Source organism: Lates calcarifer, linkage group LG15, assembly GCF_001640805.2.
Source record: "Lates calcarifer isolate ASB-BC8 linkage group LG15, TLL_Latcal_v3, whole genome shotgun sequence".
NCBI lineage: Eukaryota > Metazoa > Chordata > Actinopteri > Centropomidae > Lates > Lates calcarifer.
The window spans coordinates 14,413,995-14,431,623 of NC_066847.1; the positions used below are offsets into that span (position 1 = coordinate 14,413,995).

The window sequence follows — 17,629 nt, forward strand, 5'->3', positions numbered from 1 at the left end:
AAGATGTATCACATACAATAAAAATGTATCTTTAGTGATTTAACTTATAAAGTATATGGATAAAGTCCCCAAAGAGGAGGCCCAGGATAATATGGTGATCATCCATATTAGTGCATTATTTTACGTTTGGACCAGTGAAATTATTTACTGCACTGCTTTGTAACAACACAAAAACACACTTTTTTCGCCTCTTTAGACCCCGAATGATCAATCAAGCTTGTATTTTAATATCCTATTGTCTTAGCTTTTTGGATTCTATTGTCTTAGCTTGTAAAGATACAACCCAGAAATGGGCTATTTAACCCTTTCTCTGGTCTTTAGTACAGTAGTTTACCTGCAAATTACTGCATGTACTTAAAGATGCAAATAAACAAAGATGCATCGGGTGAACAAGATGAATCTAAAGACTGAAGAATGCCAGAGTGTTGTATTTTGAATACACTAGTAATGTTTTTTTCTTGAGGCCAATCCCGTCCAATTTAACACATTTCCTGTTTGTGCTCGAGGTCCAACCAGCGGAGCGGTTGCATGTGTACTAATCAACACACAGAGAAGAAGCCTGGTAGAGCTAAGATGGCGGCATGTGGATGAGGAGGCTGGGATCCTAACTCGAGGTTTTTCGCCATTAAACGATTCCTATGAATCCACATATACACAGTAATCGAAAGAATAACAATTTCCACATCTTCCACACGTTTGTGTGTGATTTTGGATTGACCCCATGACATCTATACACTTCGTGGTTCACCCGTTGCCCGGGACGGAGGATCAGCTCAATGACAGGTATTTTGTTGCGGCCCATGGAAAAGAAGAATTTGAATCAGTATTTATGTGCGGGGTGTGATAAATAGGGGTGTGACTGTATTTATGAACGATGTTGACATTGTCATGCGTGTGGATTCGGGTTTTAATTATTTAAATGACCCCCCCAGGGTTGAAACAAGGCCCGGCATCTTGAACAATCCTCGTTAGCTTGCTGCTACCTAAACAGTCGGTCCAGTGCTAGTTGCTATCCCGATAACTGGCTATCGTACGAATAGCTAATGCTAGCAGGCTGTTTCCTTGGTTCTCTAGAAGGATTGGCTCCCAGTCAAAGTTGAGATAGACAATGCGGGTTGGGGGATGGGGGAAAAGAGAGGGAAATTGAGGTCGTAAAACATAACGTTGATGAGAAAATTAGGAGTTTTCGTGTATCGATCGCATATACACTCATTTGATATGTGTCCGTTTTTGTTTTGTGGGCGTCTGGTTGATTATCATGATCAATGAAGAAGCTAACGTCAGCTAACTGATAGCTAGCTGCTAATGCTAGCAAGCTAATTCGCTACCACGCTCTTGACAAAGCCAAATATTTGTATTCCTGGATCTTTTGTGACAGAGTGTTTCTGAAAGTTTTATGACACAGTTTGCTTGCTAACACGATCGAAATGTATTACCTCATTTGTCCGGTTTTAACATTGCGCACTGACATAAATATCTAAAATATGAAGTGAGACACAGTTAGCAACATTGCATACTCATTAATCCTGTTATCGACTTTAATAAGAAGACAAGAAAAGGCTTACAAAGTGTGTAAGATGGATTCTTCAGGGTTCACGTGATCACATGTTTTTTAAAAATGATTTTCACTGTTAATCAGGCTCCAAGTATCTACAGCGTACACGTAAAGTAAATTGGATTGCACACAATATTGTTAGTAGTGACATGCTTCTTGCATATATCACGCTGCGTTTAATGGGGTTTCTGTCGGAAATGTCCAAACTGAAAAGATCATTAGTCGGTGGTAGTTTGAAGAAAGGTCCAGGACATTGTGTGTGACCCGTATTTTGGTAGAACATGTGATTTATAATAAACCTATTTATATCATCCATTGAGATTGAACTGATTAATGAGCTGTTCTACTTAAAGACAAAGAGGTTGAGAAGTCAGTGTGTTTTTAGAATGACCTTGAGATTAAGAACTGGATATAGGCTCAGGATATTTGGACCCTTTTTGCAGGGTGGTGTGCTATCTAACTCTGCTATCTAACTCTGGGAGCAGGCTAGGTCTGAATGCAAGGACGGCTTAGTTTACTCTGCTGGTTACGAATCTTATTGAAAATGCCACTCAGACATCTTGGTGGTATGGGCCATTGGTTCCTTGAAGAGGTCAGGGCTGTTTCATCCCCAGGCATGCATGCCATTGCATGCTACAGTCACCATGTGCTGCTGGGAGGCCCCCTCCTCTCTCTTCCCTGTGAAGTTACTTGCAGTTGTCAGGGCAGATAAGTGCTTCTATCTGAAATAAAAAGGGTTGGTCCAGCTTGGCTCATTAGAGGTGCTTGCCTGGCATGGACATACGATCAGATTGACTGAGGTCTGCCTAGACACATTAATTTAGCACAGTGGAATGGCAGTGCTTATAATTTAAGAACTGGTCTCCTGTTGTTGCACAGTAACAAACATGATTTGTAACAGTATTTGAATGAATAGACCTGACATTAACATGTAGCTTGTATTCACATAGTCCTTACCTGATTCGTAAGTGTGTTGTATTACACTTACTACTGATGATGAGTTTTCTGTAGTCAGATGAAAATGTAGTTGCCTTCCACCCCAGAATGCCAGTTGGCATTTGCTGACATCCTTTCATTTGAGTTTGAATCAGGGCATTCATCAGAACAGTTGCCTCAGTGCTTCTCTATCTGTGTATAATGACTATGTATGGAAGAAGCAGATTGCAGAACCATATATTTAAGGTGACAGCATAGTTCAAAGAGGTGAACCTGTGAGGAGTTTAGAGTTTATGTTTCTTTGACAGAAGTCAGGATACAGTTCATCTTAGACCACATATGTGCTTAAGCATATTTGGATAACTGCAGTCCCTCAACACTATTGGCTGTAAATGGGTTACATGAAAAGGTGAATCAACAGTTTGTCATAGATAGTCAGTCTGTATTGGATATGAGGGTGGAGCATATTTTTTCAGAATGTTAATGTCATTACGTTGTTAATGGTTTGCACTGCAGATTTCCAATCATCTGCAATAGCCAAGCAATTAAATTAGGCTGGCTGCTTTGAAAAATGATAAAACAGAATATATTTAAAGCTTAGAGCAATCTGTGAGTGTATAGTAAAACTGGGTAACATATAATGATTGAACATAAAATTATGTGACTGAAAGTTGTATAATGTAGTATTTATTATTCCATTGGGAATTTGGGATTATTTTTGGATCACTGCAGCGACTTCAGAATCAGAATCAGAATCAGACTTTATTGCCAAGTAAGTTTGCACATACAAGGAATTTGTCTTGGTATATTGGTGCTAAAGGACAGTTATAGTAAAAGAAAAGAGTGAAGAGCAAGAAGAACTATATTTACAAGGAACATAAATATACATAATTAAGAAGTAAAGTGTAAAGTGTAGAGTGCAAAAATGTGGCAGTGATTGTCCGGATGTGCGTTAATATAATGCACTTGTGCCAAAGTTGAGTCTTGAAAGATACTCTCTAACTCTGACTTGTGCCTCTTGCTGGCATCTTCTCCTTAACAATAGATACTAAGGTTCAGGGGTACATTAAAATTTTAGAGTTGTTTAAACATTCCTTAGGAAATTTAAACTAAATTAAAAGAAGTAATAGTTGTAACTAAATACTCTAAATACTTCTGTACGATTGGTTACTCTATTGAGTTGCTCAAATGTGTCTTTGTTGGCATAAGTTTGAGCACTCTTCCAGGTCTGAGACATGTGCTCTGTTATCCTGTGTGTAGTCCACAATGGTTCACAGTTTGTTACAGATGTTCACATATCTAGAGACTTGTTAATGTTATGTGGGTCAGATTCTATGCTCCTAATTTGCCTCATTTGTTTGACATAAATCACAAGTGGTGTATACTAAACATCCTGGGATTATTAGGCTTAATCGGATTTAACTGAAAAGTTGAAACCATTTGACATGCTTCTAAAATGTCTCTGTTAGGGTGATATGATGACAGTAATTTCTGTGAAATTGTTTGTGATATATGTGGTTTGTGTCAGGACTGTCTTTAAATTTCATGAATGAACCTGCATTACTTAAGTCTTAAATAGGTCTGACTTGCATTAATGTGGTTTTTATCTTCTTGTCAGACTCCGTGAAGTCTCAGAGAAACTCAACAAATACAGCTACAACAGGTGAGTCTGTCAACACTGGAATTGTAGGCTGCTTTGCACACTGATCAACTGTTGGAAACAAGATCCCTGTTAATTATCCATTATATTGTCTCAACTGTTGTTTTACACTTTTTCCCCTTTTCCAATGCAGTCATCCACACCTTAGTTTGCTGGAGCAGGCCACCCTGAAACAGTGTGTTGTTGGTCCAAACCATGCTGGATTTCTCCTTGAGGTAATGCTGCAAGACATTTTATCATGAGCATTAATCAAATACTAAGGGAACTAGAGAATATGTTCATCAGTTTTCCACCAAAAACAGTTTAATATAATCTGAAGATTTCCTTTTGCTTTAAAACACAATATAATTTGCTTGTATTTTACTTTGTGGTTCCATTAATTGTGAACATAGGCTAGCTCTAATAGCTTGGATGTATTGTTTATACATAGGACACAACCCTAATTAGGCTAATCCAGTTTGAACAGGGCTATAGACATGCTTAAGAAGCATGTAGTAATTGACCTCAGTTTGTTTATTTGAGCTTTAACTGAAACCTGTGTGTTGATTGTGGAATTAAATGTTGTGGCTTAATGCTTTGCACTGCAATTGTGCTTTAATAATCACACTCTGTCAATATGTAATGTAATACTATATGATATGGTTATAACGTGAATTATTTCTTCCAATATACAGCACCTGTATGATAAAATAAATTGGTGTGCGTGTCGTTGATCTGGATAGTCATGAACTGTCATAGACTCAGGTGTTGTTGGGTTTTGATTGTTTGACTCTATGATATTGTTAATGTAGGAAGTAATTTTATGTTTGTCTTTACATAGGCTTTAGTCTCTAATTTGATGCAATACAGTATGATTTTTTCATTTGTTAAATTTGTGCACACTAAATAACATGAATGCATCTCTTCTAGGATGGACGCGTGTGTAGAATCAGCTTTGCTGTCCAGCCTGATCGCCTGGAGCTCAGCAAACCGGATGGCAGCGATGGGTGAGAGACTTCTCTATGATGGGATCTGTCCCGGAAACTGTTTTAGCTTTGGCATTGAGCTGGAAAACAGATGGCTTGTGGAGATGTTTAGTTCAAGATGCGCTGAACATGCTCAGGCTTTCTGATGGTGGTTTCTGTGATTTGAATGCCATTTGGCACTTGTGCCCTTTTTGGCTGAGTATGAGGCATTTTGACATGGTTTCACTTTTAGAATAATACTCTTAGCTACAAAGATTTCTATCATCTTACATCTATCAAGAGTGAAATGTATACCTGAAATATCTCAAAGATGTATTCCCAAAAAGTCCTCTGTTGGGCTGCTGTGGGACTGACCAATGCTGTGTTTTTGTGCTTGATGAAATGTTGATATCTATTCAGTGATTCCCTCAATAGAGCTGCTTTTCAGAGATTCCCCCCCCCAAAAATTACTCTGTAGGGACATATTTGTTTTACCAAGACAAATATACTTTTGTCTTTATTCTAATCTTCGACACCAAACAACCAGCAGCAAGAGAGTCCCAAAATTGTTTGTGTAACTTTTTGAAAGCCAGTTGCCTTTATGGCTGTGCAAGTGTGTGCTTCTTGCCGTGTTTCTTTTTTTTTCAAGAAAAAAACAACTTTTTTACGAGCTGCTTTGTTTTGTGTTGGCTATGAGCATGTATTTTTGGTGAATGGCTCATTGATAACTGTCGATATATTGCCAGCAGAACAACATCCAACAGTGATTTCAGACTTTTCAAGGCCCCTCTAGCTGCTAAATATGCATGGCTGTAAAAGGCTAAGGAGCTTCTTGCTCCAGACTTTTCTGCAGAGCACATGTTTTGTTCACTGCTTCAGACTTGCAGAAGAAGATGAAATGTAACAGCCTTTCAGTCAACATTGTTGTGGGTTGCTTGGAAGTCTATGGGAAAGAGTATCATAGGTTGTCTTTGGCAAGTATGTTAGCTTACTGAACAAGGCCTAATATGTTACTTTGAATTGTAACATGAGTTACAAGGATTGTGTTAGTTTGTGAATGAGCTTTTTCTCTGTTGTAATGATTTGAATGCCTATTTCTGTATGTAATTGTCCTATATTACAGTGCGGTACTAAATGTGATTGTATTATTTTTGTTGGAAATTATTTTGTTGAAATTCAGTGTCATTGTAGTCTCTGCTATATGAAACGCTGGCAAAATAGTCATAATTAAGTTCCCTTGCCACAGCAAAACACATCAGTTAAGAATATTAACTAAAGTACTTTTGGTTAAACTCAGAAGACATCCCATTGTAAGAAATCTTGAAATAGGAGCAAGCAGTCGCAGCCCTAAACCCCAAGAACTTTTAAAAATGGAAAGTCTTGAAGGAGGAACGAGTTGCAGCCAATTCTGATTCCCAAGGGTGTTGCCATGCTAGTCTCCAAAATACCCCGTCCTGTTTCACAGTATAATATTAAGAGAAAATGAATCCTGAACCAAGGGGTATAATTTAATAAATACCTGGAGTAAATTTAGCTTCTGGTAACCCAGGTAATAAAAAGTTTTTTGGTCCTTCTGGGACTTCTGTAGGTTTGTAACTGATCTCCCATCTTTTGTTTCCAGTTCAAAGTTGAGCAGTGGTTCAGGGACAGGAAGGAGCTCCAGGCCAGGCAGGACTAGTGATCCGCCCTGGTTCCTGTCTGGTTCTGACACACTGGGCAGACTGGCAGGCAACACCCTTGGGTAAGTTCTGGCAGGGTTGACAGAAACAAATGGTCCTGTGAAAGCACAGTGCTTAGAGCATAGCACTGACGCTGCAGCAGTTTAGGGGTGTATTCCTCACAGGCTTCAGTGCCACATATTAAGAAGAGAGAACTTTAGGGTGCTGTAAAATGTAACAGATAAATGTGTTCACAAAAGCATATATCATCGACCCCGCTAAATTTACAGCATGCAGTTGTTTTCTTAGTGTTCTTGTTATTTGACAACTGGAGAAGCCATTCCCTCTTCAAAACATACCTGTTGTGGGTCCTGATATTGAAGTTGTGCAGAACTGACAGAGCTGCAGAATAACCCTCTGAACCTGCACCCTTACACTTTAACGATGAAATAAAACAAAATGATGCTTTAAATATCCAAAATATGTACATAATATATTTATTACTATACTGTATCATTATACTTTTATGTTTCTACACTGTTAATTTCTTCCCTCGTGTAAGTGCTGCTGATACAAAACCTTGTCAGTCTGGATTGCCCTGTCTCTGCTGTCAAAAAGGCTGAATCCCTTCGTACCCAGATGTGTGCGTGTTTTGAGTCTGCTCTGTTAGTCAGATGGTGTTTTTGGCAGTCGTGTCTGACCATGGCCTTGCACTGTATGTAACAGGAGTCGCTGGAGCTCTGGTGTAAACGGAGGCAGTGGAGGAGGTGGAAGTGGAGGTGGAGCAGGGGGAGGTGGAGCTGGAGGTGGCAGCAGTGGAGGAGGAGGGGGCGGAGGAGCAGGTGGAGGTGGAGGCACGTCGGGCAGGTCGTCAACAGCGGCTCGCGATTCCCGCCGACAGACCAGGGTGATCCGTACAGGAAGGGATCGTGGCTCAGGCCTTCTGGGTAGCCAGCCACAGCCAGTTATACCAGCTTCTGTCATCCCTGAAGAGCTTATTACTCAGGTACAAAATTTGTAGAGTTTATGCACCCTATCCCTATCCTCATAATTACAATATTAAAACATTATTGTCAGGTTTTTCTAAAACAGTTTTCTTACTGAAACAGATAGATATTTACACACTAATATGCAGCCACAAATGAGCATCAGTAAACTCTGTTTTTACCATGTTGCCCTTTCCCCAGGCCCAAGTAGTCCTTCAGGGGAAGTCCAGGAGTGTGATCATTAGGGAGCTCCAGAGGACCAACCTGGATGTCAACCTCGCAGTCAACAATCTGCTGAGTCGGGATGATGAGGATGGAGATGATGGAGATGATACGGCCAGCGAGTCTTACCTCCCTGGAGGTTTGTCAAAAAACAAAACAATAAATGGGGCAAATGTGATTGTATTGGATTTTTTTCTTTTTTTTTTCTTCTTGGGTCAAGAGATTTCTGTTAACTATGTCACTGTTCAACACTGAAGGTCAGGCTTAGCAGCACTTCAGTATTGAGTAGTATTTATTTATGATCACTAAAACAGTATTTTCCATAATCATAAAAAGAAAAGATTATTATTATTTCCATTATTATTCTTAAATGTTGCATCCATCTGTGCCCTTGTTCCATGCAGAAGACCTGATGTCCCTGTTGGATGCAGACATTCACTCTGCCCATCCCAGCGTGATTATTGATGCTGATGCCATGTTCTCTGAGGACATCAGCTACTTTGGCTACCCCTCCTTTAGACGCTCGTCACTGTCTCGCCTGGGATCCTCCAGAGGTAACTCAACAACTCGCCTCTGTCTAGTGAGGGGAGGGCAGGGTATGAGGGAGGCTTTGGTGGCAGCACTGGTGATGGCTGGTGTTTATGGGGATGTACCTTCACTGGCTTCAAAGGACAACACAGCAAACAGAAAAGCTGGGCAGTTTTTTCAGTATTTTTCTGTTCCAAAAAAAAAAAAAAAATCAACTCATTGAAGATTTAAATATAAAAAAAGTTTTTAGAGGTAAAAATGTTTTCCTTGCCAAATAGATACTTCACTGAGTTGTAGGGTATATGCAGAATAATGTGCAGTATCTGAAATTGTATTAGCTTGTTTGCTGGGGAAATTTTCTCTTCAGTCTGGTTAGCTGGTTTTGTAATAGGAATGTTTGGTGTTACAGGCTATAAATGTTTGGTGTTGTATGGTGCATGGCTGTAGTACATACTGTGAGCTCTCTGAGAAAGGCCCGCTAGGCCCACCTGTCTTAACAGGGACCCTTTAAGGCAGTCTATTCTAAAAACCTACCTAGCCCACTTTTAGCCCATATGCATGCTTCCTTTCTGTCATCCACTTCCTCTTCTACCTCGCATTTTAACATCTGAGCGTGCGAACTGACTCACTCACCAGTATAATTTAGACTCCCACTCAATCTTCAATATTGCAATTTTGATTTGCATTACAGTAATTCTAAAGACTCTATCTCTCTCTATCTCTCTATTCTAAAAACTATGTTGACGGGTCTTTCCCAGAGAGTGGCTTACTTCTATCCCACTGGTGTGACCTTATTGCATACCAGTTCTCCTTCTTCCCTTAGAGCGTGACTCAGAGCTGTTGCGTGAGCGCGAGTCTGTATTGAGGTTGCGCGAGCGCCGGTGGTTGGATGGGGCCTCATTCGACACAGAGCGAGGCTCCACCAGCCGTGAGGGTGAGCCCAGCCTGGACAAGAAAAGCATCCCGGTCCAGAGCCCTGTCTCCCTGGGAGAGGAGCTCCAGTGGTGGCCTGACAAGGTACTCAAAAAGATTTTAAACACAAATTACAAATCCTTCACCACGACATAGCTGATGAGGTTTTGTTGGCAAATTGAATTCATTTGACATTTAAATTTAAGTTTTGCTTTCACTTGACATCTCAAATTTCCTTTTCAGGATGGTGTGAAGTTTGTGAGCATTGGAGCCATGTTCTCAGAGCTGGTGGCTGTCAGCTCCAAAGGAGAGCTTTATCAGTGGAAATGGAGTGAACCTGAACCCTACAGGAATGCACAGGTGGAAAAATTCAACCTATGAATTGAATTACAAAAAAACTGCACTATATGTTTTTTTTTTTTTTTTTTTTTAAATGAAACACGGTATGCCGCTACCTATATCATATTGTATCATGCCTAAAATATTAACTTTTCTGCCTTTAGAATCCTTCCATTCATCACCCACGTGTATCCTTCCTGGGCCTGGCCAATGAAAAGATCACCTTATTATCTGCCAATAGCATCAGAGCCACTGTAGCTACAGAGACCAACAAGGTAGATGATGATTACTCCTTGACATGAGAATGTGTGTGTGCTCTGCTTTGTTCATAATAACCGTTTTTAATCACAAGATCATTCTGATAGCCAAAATACAAACAAATGTTTGTATTTGTCTGTCGTTACTAACATCACACATATTTATTAAATGAATTGTTCAGTAATTCATGTTTGTGTGTGTGTGTGGGTTATAGGTGGCAACCTGGGTGGACGACACACTGAGCACAGTGGCCTCCAAGCTGGAGCACAGTGCTCAGGCTTTCCCTGAGCTGCAGGGGGAACGCATGGTGTCCCTGCACTGCTGTGCACTCTACACATGTGCACAGCTGGAGAATAGCCTCTATTGGTGGTGAGAAGAATATTTGTTTTCCATTAAAATACATTGAATGGAATTATAATTCTTTGTTTTTAACAATAACATTAGCTCCTGAACGTCATCATAAGATTGTTCTCCTGCTAAGTGTAGGGTCATAGCAACCACAGGAGTGTTCATCAATGTCATAGAACTGAATTTATGTAGTATTCAGTTATAGAAAGCATAGTTTTAAAAAAGGGTATGCTTTGTCAAGTTATAGGCTTTTCTCTCTGTTTGCATTGTGTAGTTGTGATTGTTAAGTTTTGCACATGCTTAACCCAATTTTCTTACTTTTCGGAATCCCCCCTGGAAATTTGTTCTTTGTTTGTTCCACTGAGTAGCCCTTACTCGTAACTGTCTTTTCCTGTCTTCTGCCAAAATACACAACAGGTATCTAGCAAACAATGTGAATCCTCCTTGAGACCTGACATTTAGCAAGCATTACAAAGTGATGTCTTTGTCAATACGAAGGGAGAATGGTATATGTCAGGGACGGGTATCATGAATGTCAGTGATGTTTTGACACGTCACTGCTTGCATTTGTCTGCAGGGGTGTTGTGCCTTTTAGTCAACGGAAGAAGATGCTTGAAAAGGCCAGAGCCAAGAACAAAAAGCCAAAGTCCAGTGCTGGCATCTCCTCAATACCCAACATCACAGTGGGAACACAGGTAAGACACAATTTTTAATTTTCATTATTATTACAGAAGTGATTCAGTGCTGCTTCTTTTAGGATTTTTTTTTAACATTGTCTGTAGACTTATGACTAATGTTAGGGGCTTCATGTAAGTCTTTCAGTTAGTGTCAAACAAATTTCTTGCTACTAATAAATGCAATGGTTTCTTTCCAAGGTGTGCTTGAGGAATAACCCCCTCTACCATGCCGGTGCAGTGGCCTTTTCTGTCAGTGCTGGGATTCCCAAAGTGGGTGTCCTTTTGGAGTCTGTCTGGAACATGAACGACAGCTGCAGGTTCCAGCTGCGCTCACCAGAGAGCCTCAAGAACATGGAGAAGACCACTAAGACCCAGGAAATCAAGTCAGTTTCACTTTATGTAGCAAAAATCTGTTTTTAGAATAGTCTTCAATTATTTTATGTCAGTAAACTTTTTTTTTTAAAACCACAATTATAAGTATAGAGTATGAAGCTATACTAGATTTCATGAATCCAAAAGTAAAATTCCTCTCTCTCTCTCTTTGTCTTACCCTTTAGGACTGAAAGCAAGCCAGAGCTGGTGAAGACTGAGATGGGCCCTCCTCCCTCCCCAGCATCTACCTGCAGTGATACCTCTTCCATTGCTAGCAGTGCCTCACTGCCCTACAGTATGTCATCTTCTCTTCTGCTATCTCTGCCTCTTAACCTCTAGCTCTCTCAACAGTACTCGAGTCTTGACTTTCCTCTCTATCTCCCAGGCACAGAACCAATTTCTTCCTCACTCTGTGCTGTCATTAGCCCTTTGACTTTGAAACAGATGGTGCACAGGCTTTTTATCAGCAAACACCCCCCTCCCACTCCCCACGGCTGTTTCCCTGTGAAGGAAGTGTGGCTAGCTCACAGTGTATACTGTGGTATATTTAGTTGCCTTTTTACTTATCATATGACGCACGCAGCTAGCTGTCAGTGTTGATAATTGATTTTCCTTAGTCCACACTATAGTTGTTGACACCTGATAAGCAGTATACTGATATGACCCAAATCAGGACTATAATTCTGAACCATTCCCAATTCTTTAATGTTTGAATTATTTGAGTATGCAGTGATCAAAGTACTAAGTTGATATGTGGTGTTACTTGCAGAGCGAAGGCGTTCTACCCCGGCTCCTAAAGAGGAGGAGAAGGTGAATGAGGAGCAGTGGCCTCTCAGGGAGGTGGTGTTTGTGGAGGATGTTAAAAATGTCCCTGTGGGAAAGGTGGGTGCATCTGAAATATGGTAATACGTAGAATTGGAATAATGAGTAATGAAAGTAAGATCTTCTGTCCCTCCTCTGTATATGTATGTTTCTGTGTCATAACATTTCAGTTTCACAAATTAATACCTTCATATTCTGTCCTAGGTTCTTAAAGTGGATGGCGCTTATGTCGCTGTGAAGTTTCCAGGGACATCAAGCAGCATGAGCAACCAGAGCACTGCTGCTCCCACTGACTCAGACCCATCATCACTGTTGCAAGACTGTAGACTCCTCAGAATAGATGAGCTGCAGGTACAGACATTGATCAGACTACTGTTGGGTCTTCAGACTTTGACTCTGAGTTCAGAGTTAATTACTGAAGTATGTTTCTGTGTGGATGTGAGAATCTGTCCTGCCGATATTGATATTCATTGACATTTGGTCTGCTTCAATCTGTTCCTGACAGGTGGTCAAAACTGGTGGGACTCCTAAAGTTCCTGATTGTTTTCAGCGCACACCTAAAAAGCTTTGTATCCCAGAAAAGGCTGAGATTCTGGCTGTGAATGTTGACTCCAAAGGTGGGTCTTTGGTATATGTCAGTATGTGCTTGTAGATTTGTATTTTTCTATGGAGTATTTCCAACTCTTAAAAATCTTGAACATCTCTCCACCCTCCAGGAGTCCATGCAGTGCTGAAAACTGGAAACTGGGTAAGGTACTGTATCTTTGACCTAGCCACAGGCAAAGCTGAGCAGGAGAATAACTTCCCTACTAGTAATCTGGCCTTCTTGGGGCAGAGTGAGCGCAATGTGGCCATCTTTACCGCCGGACAGGTAAGATAACCTCCTGAAAGTGTGACATACAGTTACAGATAAGCATGACATTATGTAGAGAACCTTAGTTTCTGCGTATTAAAAACATTTTATTCCACCCAGGAGTCTCCTATCATCCTCCGAGATGGAAATGGCACAATCTACCCAATGGCCAAAGACTGCATGGGTGGAATTCGAGACCCTGATTGGCTGGACCTGCCACCTATAAACAGCCTGGGGATGGGAGTGCACTCTCTAGCCAATCTCCCCTCAAACTCCACCATTAAAAAGAAAGCTGCTATCATTATTATGGCTGTTGAGGTAAAAATGACCTAATCAGTGCAATGTAAAAAAGACTTAACATAAGCTAACAAATAAATGGTATTTAGTTTATACTTGAAAGTTTCTCCTCTAGCCTTGCATAGTCCATCCCACCAGTGTTAGTGGCAGTTTTTTTAAAATCAAATTTGTCCATGTTTTTTTTTTTTTTTTTTTTTTTTAACATGTTTCTCTCCAGAGGTAAATGTGGCAGAAATGGCATCATGATCAGTACTCACTCTTCATTTTTGTCTTTTCCAGAAACAGACGCTGATGCAGCACGTGCTGCGTTGTGACTATGAGGCGTGTCGGCAGTACCTGGTGAACCTTGAGCAGGCATTCCTACTGGATCAGGGCAACCAGGCCCTTGCAGCACTTCTGGGCCACCGCTGTGATGGAAACCGCAACATTCTCCATGCCGCCGTCTCTGTCTGCTTCCCTGTTAGTAATAAGGAGACCAAAGAGGAAGAAGGTAAGCTGGTGTATTAGTCTGTCAACACTCACTTAGGGCTTGATTTAACAACATAAAGACTCTAATTCTGATGTAAATTATATCAGAATAGTATTTTATCTTATTTTGCTGGTTACAGTTTTCTTCCCAACATGTCTCTGTTTTAGACTTTGCCATGTTTATAAGAAAATGGAATTGTGAAAGAAAATAACTTTCTCTCTCAACACACTTAGAGCTTGGAGTCTGCTTACTTTTATTGGCTTAATTGCCTGCTTCCCTCTGACTCCCTTCTCCATGCTTAGTGATCATGCTGTTTCATTTCAGAAGCTGAAAGGTCTGAGAGAAACACATTTGCAGAACGCCTGTCTGCTGTGGAGGCGATTGCCAATGCCATCTCTGTTGTTTCAAGCAACAGCTCTGGAAATAGGACTGGCTCTTCCAGCAGCAGAGGGTAAATAACCAACTTCTCTGATTCTGTGCTATTTTGCTGAACAGTTTGTGCATAAAACTGTTAGTGTTATTTTTGTACACATAGCTGCTCCTTAAAATAATCTCTTTGCTTTCCAATTACAGTGAGCAGATTCTCTTGTATCAGAACACAAGCATTGTTGTTTTTAATTTCAGTGCCATGCTTTACTTTGTATCACCTTTAGGCTGCGTTTGAGGGAGATGATGCGGAGGTCTCTAAGAGCAGCAGGTCTTGGTCGCCACGAGTCCGGCCCATCATCCAGTGACCACCAGGACCCTGTGTCTCCACCCATTGCCCCACCAAGTTGGGTCCCTGACCCCCCACCAATGGACCCCGGTTAGTGCATCTTAACAAGACTCTAAAAATTTGTCAGTTATTTCTTCTGTGACATTGACTGCAGTGACACTGTAAGGCTTAGGCATTTAACCATGAAATTGAACTCTTCCCTTGCCTTTGTGAGTGAATCTAAGACTTTGTGTTATGTTTCTTAAGGTCAGTGAAATCTGCAAATCTTATGTAAAAAGACAAAGCTGTGAAAGATTTGTTATTATTTCATCAACAGATGGTGACATTGACTTCATTCTAGCACCAGCTGTGGGTTCACTCACCACTGCCTCCACTGGGAACAGCCAGGGACCCAGCACCTCCACCATACCAGGTAACAACATTTTCACTAGAGGAGCAGAGGAGGAGTGAGGGCAAGATTATATTTTTACTGCTAGTCAAGATTTGTGATGATAAAGGGAAGTTCAGTTGTGGGTAGCATATGGTTCACACTGCAAAATCATGACTTTCTTCACTTGGTGCTTTTAAAGGTATGCTAAGCTAATACATTTGTAGAGAAGCAGAGAAAGTATTGTGTATTTATGTAGCTTTGATACATATCTCTACAGGTGAGGTCATTCTAAATATGTTTACATGGATAAATTATGGCACGTGGTCGAATATATGTAATCTTGGTGGTATCAGTGTAAATTACTGCTTCATCAGCAGTCTTGGGCATTCACATTCTATTTGAATATGCTTGGTGTCTGTCATCTAACGCGTTGTTTCCTCCATATAAGCAGGACCGTCCACTGAGCCATCTGTGGTTGAATCTAAAGACAGGAAGGCCAATGCCCACCTTATCCTAAAGCTGATGTGTGACAGTGTTGTTCTGAGGCCACACCTAAGGGAGCTGCTCTCTGCAAAGTATGATTCTTTATTTCTGTATGAGCATGCTTACAAATACTCTGCACAGAAGTGTACATTGGATCTTTGCTTATCTGTCCCTCTAAATTGCTCATGAACATTGTTGTTGCTGTTGTTTGACAGGGATGCCCGAGGAATGACTCCATTCATGCTGGCTGTCAGTGGGAGAGCATACCCGGCAGCCATCACTGTTTTGGAGGCTGCTCAGAAAATGGCCAAGGGTAAGTTAATAAGTCAGCTTTCTGTGTACTGCTGTAAGCTGATTTCATTAAAGGGAGACTGGTATGGTCACAGACCTGTGCTTATGTCAGCTCTTTGCGCCTAGTATGTTTTCTATCTATCTATCTATATCTATATCTATATATATATGTATATATATATGTATGTGTGTGTGTGTGTGTATATATATATATATAAACTCGTAGGGTCCCCGCCCCAACACACACACACACACACACACACACACACACACACACACACACACACATACATACATACATATATATATATATATGTGTGTGTGTGTGTGTGTGTGTGTGTGACCACCTCTATGAGTACATTCTGAGAAAGCAGCACACTTACTGTGAATCTGATATAATTTTAACTGGTTAGGTAAGAGCTGGAATGTTGGAGGTTATCCATGAGTTATGTGAATCCTGACCTATTTTGCTTCCTTGCTTATAATAGTGAACTATCATGTTGTAACTCACATTCCTCTGTTTTCATATTTTCCTTTTTGCCCTCATATTTCTTGCATGCAGTGGGAGACCCAGGCATCCCAGAGAAGGAAGATGCAGATTCTGTGTTCATGGAAATGATTTGCCCCTCTGGGACCAATCCAGATGATTCTCCCCTGTATGTTCTTTGCTGCAATGACACCTGCAGTTTCACTTGGACTGGAGCTGAGCATATCAACCAGGTCAGCCCTAGAGGATATCATTACACTGAAATTTGGAGAAAAAGAATTACAAGACTTGTTTTAGACTTAGCTCAGGCCATGTGCACAAGTATCAAGTAGTTCATTCATTTCATATATTTGTTATGTAACTTGACAACCAATTAATTCAAGATGGAAAATTTTTTTACTTAATTATTGCTACTCACGATGTGCAAGCAGCAGAATGAACTATTTCCAGCAGACACCAAAGTAGACAGCATAAATATATTACACACATCAGGCCAACTAGCATAGCTTTGTGCTCTTTCTGCCACTGGAACCTCACTCATTTTGAAGATTGTTTGTGAAGCTCCTCACTACGTAAAGTTCACTTGAGAGTTGACACACTGACATTTTTCATCACACTGACTTTTTATTTAGGATATCTTTGAGTGTCGAACCTGTGGTTTGCTGGAGTCCCTGTGTTGCTGTACTGAGTGTGCGAGAGTGTGTCACAAAGGACATGACTGCAAGTAAGTCCTAGTTTTCAGCATGACTTTATTTAAGCTTTGTAATATCAATGCCAGCACCTGCATTTAGACAATGTCACATTTACAATTATAAATTTGTCTCTGTTTTTCCAAGGCTGAAGAGGACTTCTCCCACAGCATACTGTGACTGTTGGGAGAAATGTAAGTGTAAAACACTGATCGCTGGCCAGAAGGCTGCTCGTCTCGATCTGCTGTACAGGCTACTCACAGCCACTAACCTGGTCACGACACCAAACAGCAGGTAAGACTCCAGTGCTCCCTGTACTGTTACTGGTTTACATCATCTCCACGTCACATAGAGTAGTGTTCTGTCTTTTGTGCTTTGTAATCAGTAAGTGACTGTGAGTATTTTAGGCTATGTTACCTCAACTATATTATATTATCTATATATATATTAACTATAGTATATAGCTGATGAAGAGCATTTATATTTTGAAACTGAAAATGTGATATTTCTGACTGATCTTTTGTTTCCATCTACAGGGGAGAGCATATATTACTGTTTCTGGTGCAGACTGTTGCCAGGCAGAGTGTTGAGCACTGTCAGTACAGACCACCACGTATCAGAGAAGACAGGAATCGCAAGGCTGCTAATGCTGAAGGTAGGTTGACCATCAGTCTCTCATTTTAACTTTAACCATCAGTACAGACAAACATTTTTTTGTATATTACTTTTTAAAATGTTAATTTTCTATTATTTTCTCA

The 17,629-nt window shown here is 40.6% G+C and overlaps 1 protein-coding gene across 1 annotated transcript in view; it reads left to right on the forward strand.

Annotated features, from left to right (window-relative positions):
* Nucleotides 1–530: 530 nt before the first annotated feature.
* Nucleotides 531–17,629, forward strand: part of ubr5 (ubiquitin protein ligase E3 component n-recognin 5) — a 30,201-nt gene continuing 13,102 nt past the window's right edge. The window contains 30 exon segments of the mRNA XM_051076253.1: nucleotides 531–783; nucleotides 4,110–4,154; nucleotides 4,285–4,366; nucleotides 5,061–5,137; nucleotides 6,717–6,836; nucleotides 7,480–7,759; nucleotides 7,941–8,100; nucleotides 8,366–8,515; nucleotides 9,295–9,506; nucleotides 9,645–9,761; nucleotides 9,905–10,015; nucleotides 10,213–10,367; nucleotides 10,924–11,041; nucleotides 11,222–11,406; nucleotides 11,581–11,690; nucleotides 12,165–12,277; nucleotides 12,422–12,568; nucleotides 12,723–12,834; nucleotides 12,934–13,088; nucleotides 13,191–13,388; nucleotides 13,647–13,857; nucleotides 14,161–14,287; nucleotides 14,490–14,641; nucleotides 14,868–14,963; nucleotides 15,373–15,496; nucleotides 15,620–15,717; nucleotides 16,258–16,415; nucleotides 16,815–16,906; nucleotides 17,019–17,165; nucleotides 17,408–17,526. Coding sequence (XP_050932210.1) covers nucleotides 722–783; nucleotides 4,110–4,154; nucleotides 4,285–4,366; nucleotides 5,061–5,137; nucleotides 6,717–6,836; nucleotides 7,480–7,759; nucleotides 7,941–8,100; nucleotides 8,366–8,515; nucleotides 9,295–9,506; nucleotides 9,645–9,761; nucleotides 9,905–10,015; nucleotides 10,213–10,367; nucleotides 10,924–11,041; nucleotides 11,222–11,406; nucleotides 11,581–11,690; nucleotides 12,165–12,277; nucleotides 12,422–12,568; nucleotides 12,723–12,834; nucleotides 12,934–13,088; nucleotides 13,191–13,388; nucleotides 13,647–13,857; nucleotides 14,161–14,287; nucleotides 14,490–14,641; nucleotides 14,868–14,963; nucleotides 15,373–15,496; nucleotides 15,620–15,717; nucleotides 16,258–16,415; nucleotides 16,815–16,906; nucleotides 17,019–17,165; nucleotides 17,408–17,526 — 4,033 coding nt within the window. The 5' untranslated portion in view covers nucleotides 531–721.